The sequence below is a fragment of the Acanthopagrus latus genome, chromosome 18 (assembly GCF_904848185.1).
Source record: "Acanthopagrus latus isolate v.2019 chromosome 18, fAcaLat1.1, whole genome shotgun sequence".
Taxonomy (NCBI): Eukaryota; Metazoa; Chordata; class Actinopteri; order Spariformes; family Sparidae; genus Acanthopagrus; species Acanthopagrus latus.
The window spans coordinates 22789878-22807886 of NC_051056.1; the positions used below are offsets into that span (position 1 = coordinate 22789878).

Sequence of the window (18009 nt, forward strand, 5' to 3'; positions counted from 1 at the left end):
TTTATCGGTTCTTTACACCAGATGTCCACCTCTACCTCCTCCTTACAGGTGCGATATCAAAATAATGCATACTATTATAATAACTGGCAGAATCAGAATCATCCACACTGCAGCCAGAAATTAGAAAACTAGATCATCCGTCCTCTCCCCATTAGCTTCCAACCATCCATGTTAATCTCGTACTGTATATAACCACAGTACAGTATGTAATGTCCAGTGTTGGTGTGGTACAATGTGCTTAAATCCAATCCCCTCCTCTCTCCCTCTCTCCTCTTTCACTCCCACCTCTCTGTCAGTCCTCCTCGTCGTCGCTGGCAGCCAGTGGCATCATGGGGGAAGCTTGTCCGCCCACAGCCAAGTTTGGTTGAGATCCTCAACCTCTGATTGGCAACCAGCGTCTCCCTGCGCTGTAATGGTTTCGACAAGCCATCAACAGAACAAAAACAGCCGACTATTTTATCCGTGATTGATTGCGGTCTTGTGGGGTTTTTTTTCCATCATGGAGTCCGCATCACGCGTGTTCGTGCATGCGTCTGTCAGTCCGCTCGCTCGTCTTTGTCCCTCTGTCTCTCTCTTATCTCCCACTCTCTCCTCCCTCCTTTTACTCCGAGGAATTCAGATTAAAGTGCCTCAATCATCTGTTGGTGTGAAGCCGAGCCGTGTTGTTGGACTTAAATGGGTCACAACAAAACCCGATCACAAATATCTCACTCCGACAGGCTTATTAGGTTTCTGCTGCTTCGAAGTCTCTCTGTCTGTCTGTGGCTGTATCGGAGGGTTAAGCTGTCACATTTTTTTTTTTTTTCAGATGAGGAGCTCTAGAGGCTTTTAGCCTAAGCTCATCATATTTAAGGCAGAGGCTTGCAAAGCAAAGAGTGCAGTGACAAGTCGAACAGATACCCAAAAGCCGCTCATCACATTTCTGTCTGTTTAAAAGAGTAACTCCCTACCTACACAGAAAACGATGCATGTGTGTACAAGTTTGAATGCAGCAGACTGTGTCAGTCTGGCATTGTGGCTTCTCACCTATTGATTGACACCTCATTTGACCAGTTAAGAGCTTCTATGCCCGCCTTGTGGCCTGCAACAGCCAATGAGTGAGTGATTTTAGACAGGAGACCCACTCATTGTTCCATCCTCCTTCTCTCTCCTGAGCCACTAACATACCAGCCTCCAGATGATTGACACATCAGGTAGCCAACGAGGTTCCAAATCTGTAAATATGTAAATATAAGTTTGTCATTTTATGCAATTTTCTCTTTTGAACATTTTATATGCATGAGGTTAGCCTAAGTAAGAAATTAATGAACTGTTAGGAGTTTAACACTGACCCATTGTATTTTCCAGCTAATAGTTGTGGTTTAGTTAATTTCACTTAGTTTTGCATTAAAAAGAAACAAATAAATCAAGCGAAACAAATAAACGAATACTTCAGTCTGTTCAAACTTCTATAGATCGATGACGGAAGCGCTTTTGACTGTTTGTGGGGGGGGGGGGGGGAGAATACAACCTCTCAAATGGCCTCAACAACAGCTTTGAGTTTGCTTTGGGCTCGACTGGGATAAGTGTTTTTAGGATGATTTCACACACGTTTCCAGGAATGGTAAAAATCTGAATAGTTTTTAAACTAATCACAAATGTTCCGAGATAAGCCAAGACAGGATAAACTGAAAAATCACCGATCCCACACAGGGATCATTACAGCAGCTCAACAGCAGAGTGAAGAGTGATGGAAATTAAACTCAGAGGACATGATTTGCAATTGAAAACAGAGCATACAGTTGTCAAGGAAAGTTAATTCAAGCACCTGACGCGCTGCATCACAACACACACGTCTCCAGCTGTGCTGCAGAAATACTGAAAGAGAGTTTTTTTGGAACTGCACGTCGGAAGGAAATCAAGGAATTTCATGCAGGCTTGTTTTTAGTTTGTTTGTTTTTTTCCTCCTGGACTTCCTTCTTAAAGTCTGTTGTCTTATGCAATGTCTCTTCTTGGCCTCGAACTGCCCATGTTCCCCCCTCATGTCCCTCTGTAATCCCTCTCTTGGCACACTGTCCTCTGTTGGCCCCCCCGGCTATGACATATGATCTCGTCTTCTGGTGCCCTTTCCTCAATTTTTAAGCCATCTGTCGATCCATCCCGGGAGGGGGGGAAGCTTCTCCCCTCAATATGCCTTAACTTTTGGTCTCATCGCGCAGGACAAGCCAGACATGCTTTACTGTAATCTCACACAGATGTATACAAGCCCCTGAGTTTGTATACATAGTTACTGATATGTACATTACAAGACAATGCTTTGCTGTCAGAGTTTTTGCCTTCAAGGACCCTACTCAGCATGAAGACACCTGGGAAAAAAAAACTTTTGCTTCAAGCCATTTGTGCAAATTTGTGAGAAAAGGTCAAATGCAGCCATTTAATGCTGAGCTGATTACATTTCACTGGAGAAAAGATGGCCAAATTAACCCAGACGACCTCGAACACTGGCTTGAATATGTTCTCTTTATTCGGCCCCGTCTCCTTGAAATTACGTTATTAGATTACTGAATTGTTTCGAAGCTACATCAGCATAACACACCCAAACCTCCACCCAGTGTGTCAGAGGCTGAGTTGCATTGTGGGTAGCGTAGGCACCAGATTTTTAAGGACGAATCTCGCTATAATAATAATATCTCTAGCTCATTGATTTCCATCCCTTTTGCTTTTAACCCTCCACTATGAATCCTACAACGCTCCTGGAGTGCGTTACTGCATCGGTGCAGCATCCTTTTAACGGATTCGCGCCTCTGCGGTGTTCCTGTCTCGTGCAGTCGAGCCGCCTTGATGGAAACAGCCTTTGAAAACCCGTTGTGAGGTCTTAAAGCTTTCACGTGCTTTCTAGGTCACTCCAATCACACTCCGATGAAGCCACTCATCGAAGCCCTGTGAGTGGCTCAAAGTGACCGGCGGTGCTAATGCCACAGTGTATACGCAGCACAGACATATCGCTGTTAGACGCTCGCGGCTAACATGCAAAAGTAGCTCGCAGCCCTCGTGAAATAGGTATGAATTAAGTATGGCGTAGAAGATGGCGGTTAAGAGAGTGCGCATGCAGGCGCGTGACCTTTCACTGCTGTGACCGTACCCCTGCATTTACCTGAAAGCGAAACTGTAACCAGGTTTTTTTTTTTTTTCCCCCCCAACACAGCTGCCTTTTGCAAAGAGAGAGAGAGAGTATGAAAGTAGATGAGAAGTGACAGGTTGAGAGTGAGAGAAGGGAGAGTGTTGAGCGAACACAAGACACCAAATAGCTCTTTGCAGGGATGAGTGTCTGCAGACATGAGTGCCCTCAATCCACTGCTTTTTACCCATTAATACAGTCCAGGGCCTGAGCGATGCACACACACACTAGATGGAATTACACTGTGTCGCTCCCGTTACAGTCTCTGAATCATAAGTCAACTTGGCGAGAAGTCGCAGTGAAAATACAGAATAGAAGCGTTTGTTTCCTCTGATGTCAGATTTCTGTCCCTTTTTTTAATACTTCTAGTGGAATACAGAAACATTCCGCGACTCTTCTTGTACAAAAACAAAAAAACAGAAATAATGAAGCCCATCTAATTAATTCAACTCAAAGCATGTAGCCAGTGATTTTAACATTAAAAAGTCAAAGCCGCGTCCTCCCGTCTGACGACGCAATAATCATCATATTTGCGTTTAAAGCGCCGTATTTTTAAGGCATTCGTGAGCATGAAATTGTGTGAGGGTTGCATCCAAGCTTGGTCACAACTCGGCTGACAGAAGAGGAGCCCACATTAATTTAGACAGCTTTTATTAGGCCGCACTCTGTTTATGCTTTTTTAATTGGCCGTCTGTCTCGGTAATGAATTCACACCAGCAGAGAAATAAAGTTGCATTAGGAGAAGAAAGCAGTCTGCGAATTTAGGACAGAGGGAAAGAGTTTGTGACAGTGGATTTACAGTATTGCCGTGCAGCTTCGTATAAGTAACCCGAGGTGTCTCTTCTGTAAGCTTCGTGTTCCAGATTGCAGAGAATCAGTGAGAGAAAGCTGTCTGTGCGCCGCTCATGGTGTCTGATTTGATTGCACTCACGCAGGTGGAGGTCAACTGCAGGATGTGATTTCCTCAGCTAGAAATTCAGCACATGCACAGAGAGCAAGAACAACCTTTTCCAAGGCTGTGGATATTTTTTTTTTTTCTTTACTTACATTCTCGCTGATATTTGCTTTCCTCAAGGGTTATTAAATGTCATTTTATAGGAAGGTATAACATGATTAATGTGCCTGCTTTTAAATGTGGGGATGGTGTACTTGCAAATTCGCCAACTCTTGTTAAATCCTAGTTTCTCCAGTACATTCCCCCGCACCCTGACCAGGTGATGAACCGCTCAGTGGATGTACGATTGTGCACTTACACAATGACCAGCAGTGGTGGTGGAAGTGTTCAGATCCTTTTACTTAACAGTGCTGATACCAAGCTACACGAATACTGTTACTGTTACTAAATGTAAGTATAATCAGGAGAAATGGTTGGACAACATTATGGAAAGGATCTTTTTCTTAAGGAGTAAAATCCTATTTAACCAGAAACAGCCTTTCGCAAAAGCCACCAGACTCCAGCTGTGGAAAATGGTAGCCTAACTTTATTGTTGTAAAACTCAATTCTTCCATTAATTTCACATCTAATGCGAAGGATTAAGGATGTACTCTAACAGAACAAGAGATGTTGACTGTTTTAACTTTGAAAAGATTTACAAGATGGTTTTCTGAGTTTTGTTTTGTTTAAATGAAGTGTGTTTTATAACGGTAAAATGACTGTTTCTGCAAATGGAGTCTGGTGGATTTAGTGAGCGCATTGAAGCATGCTGTCAGACACTTTGATCTTGTTTTGTTAGTCCGAACCTCAAAGTTATTTGAAATAGATTAAAGTTAGAGTGACCCTCAGTAGAGTGCATACCTCCGCCGAGGCCCCTGGATCTGTCCCTTGATCCAGATCTGCACCAGAAGTTATCTAGGTCTATTCTGGGCCGAGTCCCGTCCTCCATCTAAGTTCTGTTCTGCAGTTTTTATGTAATCCTGCTGACAAACCAACCAACTAAGAAACGGACATGGCTGAAAATATTACTTCCTTGGCGGTGGTAATAATTAAAAGAAAAGGCTTATTTGTAAAACTGGAACCATGAAATATTTTTGCACAAACAAGAACTCAGTCCCTTTGGTAACAGCAGAACATCAAGGAAAAATAACCTCATCGACTAAATGTGAGCACGTCAACAAAATCCACCAAAACCGCCTTGCAGATGTGACATCATGGCGCCGCGCCCTTTAGAATCAATGCGTTATATTCCACCACTGACTGGCTGCACGGAGAGTCCAGCCGCCTGCTTTGTGGTCTGCACCTGCCCCGCAGTGTGAAGCCTCCGAACATCAACATCCACGTCTCTCATTTTGTAGCACAAAGCTGCTGGATGGTGTGAAGTGGGACATAAATCCAGGCTTAAACGTGTCTTTATTTAGCAGCTCCATTGTTTACAAGTGAAGACTCTGCGCTATTTTGAGTGAGCGTATTGTTTGCGTGAAAACAAAAGCTCATCTGAATGCACGCCGGCCTTCCTTTTGAGTCAGCCACCGCGCTGACAGTCAAACACTGGACTGTTGACTTGATGATGTTCGTCACTTTGTTGGTAAACTATTCCGGGCGTCCATATTGTGTTTACGAAAGCAGGGAGTGGGCAAACATCCCGCAGAGTGTGTGTGTGTGTGTGTGTGTGTGAGAGTGTGTGTATATATTTATACACGTGTGCATGCACAGTACTGTAAACCTGTGTTTCAACTCGGTGTGTTGAGGTTTGCTGAAAATATCACATATGAAGGTGCCCCAGGGATACTCATACCTTTTGTCGATCTGTCAAAAAGACCTGTGATAATATTTACCCAGCATGCATCGCTGATGACAGGCCTCAAGCGACCACACGGCTCCCAACAGTAAACAGTGGGAGGTAGAGAGAAGAGACAGGGGAGGAGGAGGAGGAGAGAGGAGTAGAAGTAAAGAAAGAGGAGAACAGGAGGAAGAGAGCGACGTCACCATGTGGTTTATAATGCATGTTGTGTGATTATGTCCGCGGTTTGATTCCCGCGGGGAGACCTCTGCTCCCTGCCCGCGTTTCCCATCCGTCTCTGCTGCGAACTGTCAAATAAAAGGCGGCAAATTGGTGAAAGACATCCGCAGTAAAGGACGAGAGGAGGAAGGATGAAGTGGCTCTTCAATATTTCAGTGTCGAGGGGAGGAAGGTCCTGCATTAAAGATGATAAAGGTGCATTACGTTGTTTTTTTGTAATCGGAAGGGGAAAATCTTTTTTGTTTGCTTTGTGCCTACACAAACTAAACAAAGTCATGACTGAAAAAAAAAACAAAAAACACAAACTGACCATAAAGGTCAACACAACCTCATACTGTTCTACTCTGTTTACATGTGGCGGACCCTGCCACCTTTCTAGCTTCAAACAGTGTTCTACACCGTATGTTTTCCTCTGAGAACAGCTGTTGTATTGTTACCTCATTAATATTGTAATTATTAAAATTCTGAGTTTGAGCTTCTTCTCCAAAACTACACAGCGCCCCTTTTTAAGCAATCTTAAAGTAATCTCTCCAACTCTATCAGTAACTAGGACTGTTTATTCCTGTTTGAGTGAGAATGCTAAAAATGGTATATATTTACTTCTTCCAGGGGAACCAGTGGCCTCGGCGCTGGAGTGAAGCAGGCAGGTTAGAACAGTAGGAAATTGCTGAGAGATGACTCAGTGTTGGATTTGGTCCTTCCAATATATTTGTTGACAGCGCAGCCTGGAAAACAGAGAATAGCAGCAGCCTTTCCACACGTTGTCCTCCTTCGTGCGCTGCAAAGAAGGCTGCGTATCCAGACGTAACAGTTGTCTCGGTTCTTTGGTGCTGATATCTAGCGACGTCTGTTAACGCCTGATTGTACTATAAACATTTTTGCTTTATTAGAGCTGCCACTCAGGACGAAGTGCAATCTGAGAACACCAGTCCGTTTTTCTTATTAGCTGACTATGCAGCAGCTACACCCCCGTTTTTAAAGGCACCCTGTGGAGGTTTTCGATAGATAGATAGATAGATAGATAGATAGATAGATAGATAGATAGATAGATAGATAGATAGATAGATAGATAGATAGATGATTTTTTAGTGGACAGCGGGTTGACAGCAGACCCTTCAGGGGGTTTTAATGAAGTAGTCCGCAGGAGGACAGCTTGCATCATTCTGAGTCGTTAAGGTGAACAGTGGGTGATTATTCACGAATGATTACATTTTACAAACAGAACCAGTAGTTCAGCGAATCTTTTCACATGCTCTCACTCCGGCGAACCATCACAAAGACTTGCTTTTCCAAAAGTGGCCTCTTAATCACAGTGACAAATCCTGAGCGGACCCACAAGCCTGACTGAAAAAATTATTTTTCTAGCACTGGTCTCTGAGGACTCATGCCGAGTTCATTAAAGGGTGAAGTCGGGGAACATCACTGACTTCTGTTTGTCTTTGCTCTTCACTTGCGCAAAGACAGTCTCTTTTTTTTGTAGAAGTTGAGCACAAAAGCTTAGAAGAAGAAAAAACTGTGCCCAGTAAGAGAAGCTGAGAAGACGAGACGCGAGCCCCCCTGCACAGTTCGCCTGCTGCGCTGCTGGGCGTCCCCTGACATGTTACACGACTGATGCATCTTTCATTTAACTCGTGTTCGTCTTGTGAAAGTACGCACCACATTACATGCGGGTCAGTCAATTACAAAACCACGCAGCGGCACGCAGTCGTGCATTTATGCGACGTGGAATGATTTGAAAAGAAAATAAGGTTGTGTTCGACCTCTGATGTGTCTAAAGAGCTCCCCCGTGTCCCTGATGCTGCTGTTGTTTCTACTGCAGTAATTGTTTAGTTATGCAGTAAAATGGATCTTATTTCTTTTTTTATTTTTTTTTCCAGTCTGCCTCATTACAGAGGCAGCTCAATCTAACCCTCAGCAAAATGAGAGCCAAGGAAAAGAAAAAGAAGTGAGTGAAATTGACTGAATTGAAATAAAGTCGATTACCCAGATGCTATCCTACTGCAAGTATTTCAACAAGCGCCAAATGAAATTGGAATGAAATTGCTTTTTTTTCCTTTTTTTTTTTTTTTTTAAATAAATGCTCCCCAAACAGTAGCTCCTTTTGTTCCTCTCCTCTTTTTTTCTCCTTGACACTATTTTCCTTTTCGGGTGTTTTACAAGTTCCCATTGAAGACTTCCCGGTCGGTAACAATGCGCCGCTTCCAGGCAGTCAGACAGCAGAGCGGTTATCACCTCAGCAGACAGTCGGAAACATCTCTAATTACCGCTGTACAGAGAGGGAGCAGGCTAATCACAGGCGCTGCTAAGGAGCCCAGACTGTGGGATATAGTCTATTATCCTGTCTTTATATTTCTGGGGAAATCGAATCTGACTGCATGGAGCAACAGTTTCATCACTATTTTTATATTCAACGTGTGTGTGTGTGTGTGTGTGTGTTGCCCCTACATTCAGCTAATGTCAATATATTCTGCTCTACACACAGACTTGCACTTTTCTTTTTTTGGAATTGGTCTTCCTGCTGATACATGACGCCACACACCGGTTCTTTACGCCTTTAGGGGCCGGCAGTGTAGCACTCCAGAATAAAAAAAAAAAATTTAAAAATCACATTTGGCATATTCTTTGAGTGCTGCCAGCAATCCCACTGTACTCAGTGTGACTTCGGGTCTATTCATTTCACGGTGACTCTGCAACGTGAACGGTCTTCAGCAGCGGGAGAAGAAATCTGCCTCTCTGCTCCAGTGAAAGTGGAAATTCTATAACGTAGATTAAAAGTATGGCAGAATTAGCAGCGAAGGTATCCAAAGAAATTCAGAATAATCTCTTTGGTGATGTTGTGTCAACATGTATGTCATGATTTTCAAAGCTTTTACATGTAAGCAGCATTTTGATGTCATAGCTGATCAAATGTTTTGTGAAATGTTAATCAGCAAAGTTATTCGTAACAACGTCTGTCAAGTAGTGGAGCGCACAATATTTCTTATGATGTAGCGTGAAATGAAACAGCTCAGTTACAAGTATCTCAGAATATTACTCAAAGTTGTAACATGTAAGACTTTTACCTGAAAAAAAATATCAACAGACTATTAAGAATTTACAGTTTCGAAGTTAGGATGTCTTTTGTATCATGTTGCACGGATATCTACTGAAGTTAGCATGCTAACCAGTTAGCCTCAGCCTGACTGGGAACCCAGCTCATGTGCTAGCAGGGTAAACACCAGCACTACCCTGACGGCAGCCATAGTTGGCAGCAGTTAGCAGTAAACTTTGTGATATGCTGCGTCCTGTTTGAGTATGAATTCTACAGACGACAACTTTAAGTAAGGTACTTACGTAAATGTAATTTGTTAATTCCCACCACTGATGAGTTTGTGGTGACATGGCGTGCAGGTTCCTCAAAAACAAGAAATTCAAATTATACATCAGATGTTGCTGTTACAGACAGCGATACGTTTGAGGCTGTGGAAAATCTGGGAATGGTTTCTCCTCGCCAGCCTGCCAACAGAATGGCAATTAAAACCCAATGCCGCCGTTACTTTAATGGTACACCTGCAGTCTTGGCTGCACAGACCTCCAAATCCACTTTCACTCTGAGTGTCTTCCACACACTCTCACATACCACAAACCATTAAAACAGACGCTTATTATGCATGACCTTTTTCCATTTACAAGAATCCTGCTGCCATTTCCAGTCCGCCGCTTACTGTATGTCTGCTTGTGTGGAGGCCAGAGTTGATGCTCCGTGTGCGTGTCTGCTTGTCCTCTACCGTCACGTGCATCTCCCCTTCCCGAACCTCAGGCCCAGCCCGGGCTCTCAGGAGTCATCCCCTGGAAAGGCATGACAGAGCCCCAGTGTTTGGAAATGGCTGCGCTGGCAGCGATAAGCAGTTCAAAGAAGAGAGCGCATTAATGTAATTGGCTGCCAGCAGCACATTGGCCTCGTCGTCTCATATCCACACGCAGTAACACACACTCACCACGCGGATTATTGGAGGGGGGAGTGTGTGAGAGAGGAGAGAGGATAGAGAGGATGAGAACGGGAGAATGGGGGAAGAGAGATGAAGGAAAGGACAGATAGAGAGAGGGGGAGGAGGTCTTCATTGTGTCGCTCATTAAGCTGTGGGAGGCTCGGGGAGGCTGAGAGACGAGATGAGAGGTGTCAGAGTTAAATGTCAGGTCCTGGAAGGGACGAGGCTGACCTCCGTGAAGCCTGCACGCACACAGAGAGGTAGAGAGGGGATCGTCGGCCTAATTTTCAGCCTCATATTATCCCCTCAACTTCTCCTTCTCCTCCTCGCCCCTTCACCTCCCCTCTCTCCGTCACTCACCTAGTTTTACCCTCTCAATTTTCCACCCATTTACACCCAAATTACTGGTGTCATTGCAAATTGAATTGTTGCAACCGGATAGCAGCATTTCCCCTGCATCGCCCCGACCGCTACCTACTGCAGTGGAAGTGAAGGCTATTTCCTTTCAGCTAATTTCCAAGTCTGTGTGATGGGAGGCAAAGACGAGAATGCCGGGTGGCTTCCTCCGCCGTTGTGAAATGTTTTCACCAAAGGCTGTGTGAGGCTTTGAAGTTTAGACTCTCGCCCTTGTATTTCAAACATTCTCCTCTTCTGTCTCTGCCTGTGAGTTTTTTTTTTTCCTCTCTCTCTGTGCTTTCTATTTATTTTCTATTCTTTTGCTGCCGAGTTCAAATCTTGCTCTAATTGTTACTCTCGCTCGCAGCTCTTTCACCTTCTGATATTGTTGTATCTTGTAGCCTTTTTCCAAAGACAAAAACGGGAGAAAACATGAGTCAGATGTAAATATTGGAAGCTTCAATGTCAAAAAATTGGCTTTATATTACTTTTTCCTCAAGCTGCACTGTTCACATGCTTTGGTGTTCAAATATCGCATTATTTTTCTCATACTTTCATTGCTGCAGCACCTCTATTCACCCTCTGACTGCATACTTCGTTTAATTGCCTGTCTCTTTAAGGCCCCCCCCCATCTGCTGTGATTGGTCAGCCATCACAGGCCAGAGTAGGCACCACCGGTCATTTTGCAACCACACTTGTGGTAATAATAAAAGTCCTCATGGCTTGTTTAAAGGCAACATTCTGACTAGTTACTGTTTTCATACTTTCAAATTTGCACCATGTAGCACCATGTAAGACCTGCTTTGTAATCAAAACAGACACAGAAATCTCACTTTCTAAAATGAGTTACCGTTAACAACGGTCAAGACAACAAACAAGCCGGCAAGAAACACAGAGTACGCTCACTGCCCAGAAGCAAACCACAGATAAACAAAAGAAGCAACAACTAGCCAGTGGAGATCATAGCAGAGCATTTAGTAGCTTTCATTAAGGGGTTGGTGTAGACCAGGACAGAGCTGAAAGGAGCGTTAATATTGGACTTTTCATTAAAACGACTTCAATTCAATGCTTTGTTACTCTACTTGACATGTAAATTAGTGGCTGTATGCTAAGGCAGCTGCCATATCGACTTTGTGGGGTGATAATACTCTCCGCTGCTGCAAGTGGCCACATACATGAGTGAATACTGCTGTAGAATTAAGACGACATTCATCAAGACCCCTGCGTGTCCTGTTGACCTACGGCAGCATCATCATCATGAATGTTTTCAGTTTAATTGGGAAATCCATCACTGTGACTAAGCAGCAGTCGTCATCGGCCTCAGATTGTCGTGTTTGACGATTACTTCTTTTCTCAGATTTGACTTTTTGCAGTAGGGTTGTGAATAAATACAGAAGCTCTGTGGCCAGAAAAGAAAAAAAAAGTTCAATAAAATAATTTACACAAGGCAGGTTTGATCGATACACAAGCTGAAGCACTGAAAACAGAACTTCAAACTAAAAGTTAAGCAGCAACTACTTTTAGTTGCTGCCGTCCTCTGTACAGGGAGTTTCACATTCTACTCACACATAAACAAGAACAATATCAGAAGATGATCATCAAGGGAATGCAACTTATTCCTATTTGATGTTTTTTGTTATTGTAGTTATATCAGTCATTTCCTCCTCCTCCGTGTGTGTGTTGCATCAGGTTTTTGACCGAAGTGCTATTTTGCCGAAAAAAACAAGATTATGATCGCGATCATGATGTTGGTGATAATGATGATGATGTGATCGTTATCATTAGAGACGTAAGCAGCCAAAACACAGCAACAGTCTTTTTAAAGCCCGCGTTATCGTCTGTCTCCAGGTCAACCCTTCAAGTTGGACCCGAAGACGGCCCACAAGAAGCTGCGTCTGTCCAACGACTGTCTGACCATGGAGAAGGACGAGAGCTCGCTGAAGAAGAGCCACACCCCGGAGCGCTTCAGCGGGACGGGCTCCTACGGCGCGGCCGGCAATGTCTTCATTGACAGCGGGTGCCACTACTGGGAGGTTCTGCTGGGAGCATCCACATGGTAAGAAACACACATGCACCAGGGTGCTTTATATAAACCTGCAAGGAGGCCTGATAAAACTGAAATATCTTTCTTTGGGGAGTTTAAATCTAGGCTGTTATGCAAACCCACACGAATGCACGCGTACACAAAACAGACACACACTCGGCACACACAGTGTATACTCTTATACTATTTATAATCTTTTTTACTAATTGGCTCTGAAGTAGACCTCTCCATGCAGGAAAGACCCACAGGGCCTGTGCCGATCTTGTGTGTCCTCAGCATGAGGTAGCCTAACTGTGCAAGTAAAGTCATTAAGAAGGACGCTTGTTGCAGATCACTAATGCATTCCCTCCCCGCAGGTATGCCATCGGCGTGGCTTACAAATCAGCCCCAAAAAACGAATGGAGCGGCAAGAACTCGTCCTCATGGGTGTTCTCACGCTGCAACAACAACTTCATGGTGCGCCACGACGGCAAGGAGATGCTGGTGGAGGCGAGCCTGCAGCTGAGGCGGCTGGGTGTCCTGCTGGACTACGACAACAACTCATTGTCCTTCCACGACGCCATGAACTCCCAGCACATTCACACCTTCGAGATCTCCTTCCTCCTGCCCGTTGTACCCACTTTCATGATCTGGAACAAGTCGGTCATGATCCTCTCAGGGCTGCCCGTCCCCGACTTTGTCGATGGTGTGGCCACAGATCTTCAAGAGCAGCAACAGCAGCAGATGGGCCTGTGCCGACAAGAGTCACCATACTTGACGGGGATGAAGACCTGCCACTGAGAAAGGCCCAGGAAAGCGGCCGTGCAGAGTCCACTCAGGCCCGGGGACTGAGAGGTTGATTGGGGGACTGAAAGACGTTGACAGTGTGACTGAGTTCTGCTCCTCTGCATTAAGAGCGGACCAGTTCCTTTCTTATCGATTCAGAAAGTGTTGGAAATATGCACACCAGTCTGGAAATATGTCAGTCCTGTTAGTTTGTAGCTACCCCAATGCTTTGCAAATCCATCAGTGAATGGAAACGAGGTCAGTTGACTGCAAACATTAGTAGACCTGAAATTCATCCGATGCCCTGGAGCCACTGAGGACAGGGCTGGACGTCTGGTTTTCTCTTGACCATCTAAGATCTTCCTTTTTGATTTATTTTCATCCTGATTTGACCCGGAGAGGCAGGAGAGCAAGTGATGTGCTCATCAGCCATTTTTGAAGTTACAACATGTGAACAGAAAGATTGCATAATGTCTCACCTGACGTTGATTTAAAGGAAAAACACAGCAAAAGGAAACAGAAAGAAGAATCCACTGAATATAGACACTTAAACTTGAATTTCAACATCCAGGTGTCTCTTTTAGGATAAATTTGATGAAATCTAAATAAAATTTTAGACATCTTAGATTCAATTAGCAGAAGTAGTTGGGGAAGTAACATTTAAGGCATTGGCTCTTTTGGACAGAGATAGATGAGCAGATGGTACCACTCTCATATCTGTACACTAAGTATAAAGCAAGAGACATCAGCCTTGTTAGCTTGGCGTAACCTAGTGTTACGACCGGAAGGTCTCCAACCTGAAAGTGTCGATACTTTTCTCTTTTTTTATGGATTAAAAACAAACAAGATGTAACTTGTAAATTTGTGAACCTTAGAGGTTGCTTCCCCTTGTTCCCAGTGGGCTGTTTCTTCTAAGCTAAGCTAACCGCTTTCAGATACAGCATGAGAGTAGCATTGATGATTACATGTAACACTGGCAAGAAAACATGCTTACGTCCCAAAGCATTTATCCCTTTTCGATGTGGATGTGTTTCCTTCGAGTCCACTTTACCATCTGGGCTGTGCGCTAACGCAGATCCATGCTAGCTGCTGTCTTTTCCGTGTTGCATTTCAACGGAGAGCATTACAGATCTTCTGCCGTCACTGTTCATGTGTTGTACCCGTCAAGTCGCTGTAAGTGGCTGTTGGTTAAGTCTTTGGCGCCGCGGCCATGTTTATATCGCCGTGTCGCAGCTTCCGAGTTTTCAGGAAGCGTTAGCGTCGCTCCCGGATACTCAAGAGATCGCGGGGGGGGGGCAGATTTACATCGCGTGACTACTCAACTTGTATAATAAGAGGTTTATTGAATATTAGAGGGGAAAAAATGTGTTATTTATGAGAAAAGATGACGGTTTACTTTTATTATTAATCTCAACATATTCATGATGCACTTTTTTGATTAACACTATTTCCCCTTTATGAGTATGGAAGTGGAAGTGGAAGTGCGAGGTGGCAGGGGTGTTACTGGGGAGGGAAAGTGACCACTGGCACTACGGCTGGTTGTGTTCACGCTTATTTTCCTACACGTCAATAATTAATGATGGATACTTCATATTAACCATAATTCATAAAGTGTATTGCAATAAACCAGTTACTTTAGCAGCATCTCCGGTCACTTTGCAATAAAACAGACGCCCCTGATGTAAGCTGAACGCAACCAGTGACTTTCCCTCCCCAATGGCTCTTTTTTCGAAAGCATATATTAACTTTATCTTGTTCAGAAAAGGGACATGATTATGATTTGATGTTCATGGGATTTTTATCATGATGAATTAACAACAAACTAATAGCTGTTTTAAAAAAAAAAAAGAAAAAAGTTCACCCTGTTGTCGACTATTCAGGGAAGGAGGGGGGTCAACACTTTAACTTGCTGTCTGTCGCAATGTCATGGCATGATTGTGTTTTCTCTGTGATTCGTTAATTCACAAGCACACACACAAACACACACACACACCACATCATGTTTCATTTAGGTTGGCCTTCGTCGTGATAAAATGCATGAAACATTGTAGGATCCCACACCCGTTCGCCGGATTTTGGTAGCTCACCAAATCTTGTTTTTCCATCAGAAACTGAGTCAGCTGTCCGTTTGCTGACATCAGACGTGACCTTGGACTCTTTTTAAATTTCCTTTTTGTCGCCCGTCGCTATTCAAATAACAGCTGTCGCCGGATCCATTGTTTGCTTTGGATTCGGTTTTGAAGGTCTCGTGTGGAGGACAGTTTCTCTCTGGATTGATATTCAGGTAGCGGCTCTGATTCAGACAGACAATCACATACAGTATGTATCATAGTTTATGCAGATTCGAGAGGATGCGTGGCAGGAAACAGCAGGTGGAGATTGTGACAAAGTGACGCTTGAGGTCATGCTGAAAAAAAAAAAGCGGACGTTTTGCGTGCCATCTCATTTTTAAGATATGACGTGACACCTCGTGGCCATTTTCACTCTTTTTACACATCACCAGGTATGTACTCAGTGTTGAATGTCTTGTAACATTTGCAATCACAGGCCATGATTTGCTTGGACACGCTGATTTGTATCATTTGCACAAAAAACGTGGTTGGTTTTGACGATTTAAAGCGAAGCCCCGGTTGTTTAAAACACTCAGCTATGGAAAGAAAATGACAAATCTGACATTTCATGCCCCTCGAGTGCACCTTTCAACCTGCAGTGTTCTTTCAGGGGCGACTGTGTGGTGCGTCACGATCGTTTGATGGAGCTATTGATCGCTACAGCCAACGTACAAGATAATCGGCCGGTCAAAGGTAACGCAGGAGGGAGCCCCCCCTCACCTACCGTATGAGGAGAGGGTTATTTTCTTTCTGTCAGGGAGATTAGTGAATGTTACCTGACTTCCAGATATCCACCCGTCTTTTTGAAATAATGTCGGTCACAGGCTCGAAACGGCCGTGTGTTGATTTGTGATCCAGACTGACAGGCTCAACTCATCTGTGCAAGTGTGCTTGGCTGGGTCACTGCATGATTACGTGACCTTGCTGCAGGTTCATAACTCTTATCTTCACGATGGGGTTTCTTATCTCGTGTCAAACATATTCTCTCTCTTTTTTTTTTCTTTTTTTTTCTGAAAAAAAAAAAAAAAGAAATAATAAAATAAACCATGACAAGAACACTCAGACGGGAAATGTTCATTGCCATGCATATCAGATAGTTTGCAGTGCTCTTTTCTTTCTTTGTGTCACAAGTCAATACCGTAAAAATATATACAGTGAATGATTTTCAATAGCTACCCACTCCTTGTAGTGCAGTGTAATACCCTAGAGACAATGCAATAGATTCCTCCTTTTCGCTTTTCTGTTTGTGTAACTTGGGGAAAATTATTTTTTACAACTCATGAGAAACGCGCTCCTCTCCTTTTGGCGTTTGGACCTTGATAAAACAGCACAAAAAAAAAAGAGCAGCGTTGCATTCATGCAAGGCTTTCTGTTTCCATAGATACGAGAGATAATTTTAGCCAGAGAGGAATGTAAATCATAGGGGGAAATATATATTATATAAAACTTGTATAATATACAAAATATATATGAACCAATGTTATTTATGTGAATTTAAGTCCGATTAAAAGTCTGATCCCAAATGTGTCGGAGTCATTCTTTGCTACCTCCGCGACGGAGGGTGATTACACAAAAAACTCAGATGGAGGATGGGTGTCGGCCCACAATATAACCCATCGACCTCTTGCGCAGATTCAGGTAAAGGGATGGATCGAAGAACACTCTTGGACTCAGGTACAGGTGGTGCCTCCATGCAGCAGAAGTGCCCACTTGGATGCCCTTCCGGTGGACAAAGTGTGGTTGAGTGCCCTCTCTACACTATAAATATATCACAGCTGGTTTTTTTAATTTTGTTCACCCCTGCACCTTAAACATCCTCCGCTGTCCAGGAATCTTTTCTCACTATCTTTGACATCCTGAGCTTTTTTTTTTTTTTTTTCAACCTTTTCATACATTTGGGAGGGAATAACTCGATGGTCCTAATGAAAGAACCTGCCATGTTTCAGTGGCTGATACCCGCAAGTGAGTGAATGTGGACCAAATAAAAATCCAGATATAGCAGATAATATAAAAGTTTTATTTGATGTTATTATACTGTATTAAATTAAAGAGGACTAATCAGCTTTGGTGAAGGTTCGCCCGCCCTGCTGAGTAGAATTCTAGATGAAGTTGTGATTGAAACTGATTTTGTTTTTTAATTGATTCCCTTGCCTACCGCCAAATTTCCCAAATTATTGAACTGCTTCAAAGCCTCTAATCTTGCAAGCTGGATCCTGAAAACCGAAGTATCTTCACTGAAATTCCTTTTGAGAGGCGTGCCACACAAAATCACTGCATCTGAATTCTGGTATGCAGTGTGGACACCAATTAAAAAAATGCAGCCCGAAGCCTCCAACAGGGCCGAGCCACGGGACGGTTAAGAGCAGAGGAAGGCTGCCAGGCTGGCAGGTCAACCAGAGCTCAGGGTGGGGTTAGTGGGGCTATACCCTTTTAGACCTCGTCTGCCATCACTGGCATGAGTCGCCTCATTACTGCAACAGTGCTGCAGTGCATTGGTCCCAGCACTGCCTGCGAGCATGGCACGCACGCACACACACGCACACACACACACACACACACACACACTCTCTTACCCTGAAACGATGAACAATATGCTCACTTATTTCCTGTG

The 18009-nt window shown here is 43.8% G+C and overlaps 1 protein-coding gene across 4 annotated transcripts in view; it reads left to right on the forward strand.

Moving 5' to 3' along the window:
• The window catches only part of mid2 (midline 2), a 165681-nt gene extending 149227 nt beyond the window's left edge, over positions 1-16454 (forward strand). For all 4 annotated transcript variants that reach the window (XM_037076635.1, XM_037076636.1, XM_037076633.1 and 1 more), the window contains 2 exons: positions 12327-12534; positions 12879-16454. In XM_037076635.1, the coding sequence (XP_036932530.1) occupies positions 12327-12534; positions 12879-13302 (632 nt within the window). In that variant the 3' untranslated portion in view covers positions 13303-16454. The remainder of the gene's footprint in view (positions 1-12326; positions 12535-12878) is intronic.
• Positions 16455-18009: the final 1555 nt, after the last annotated feature.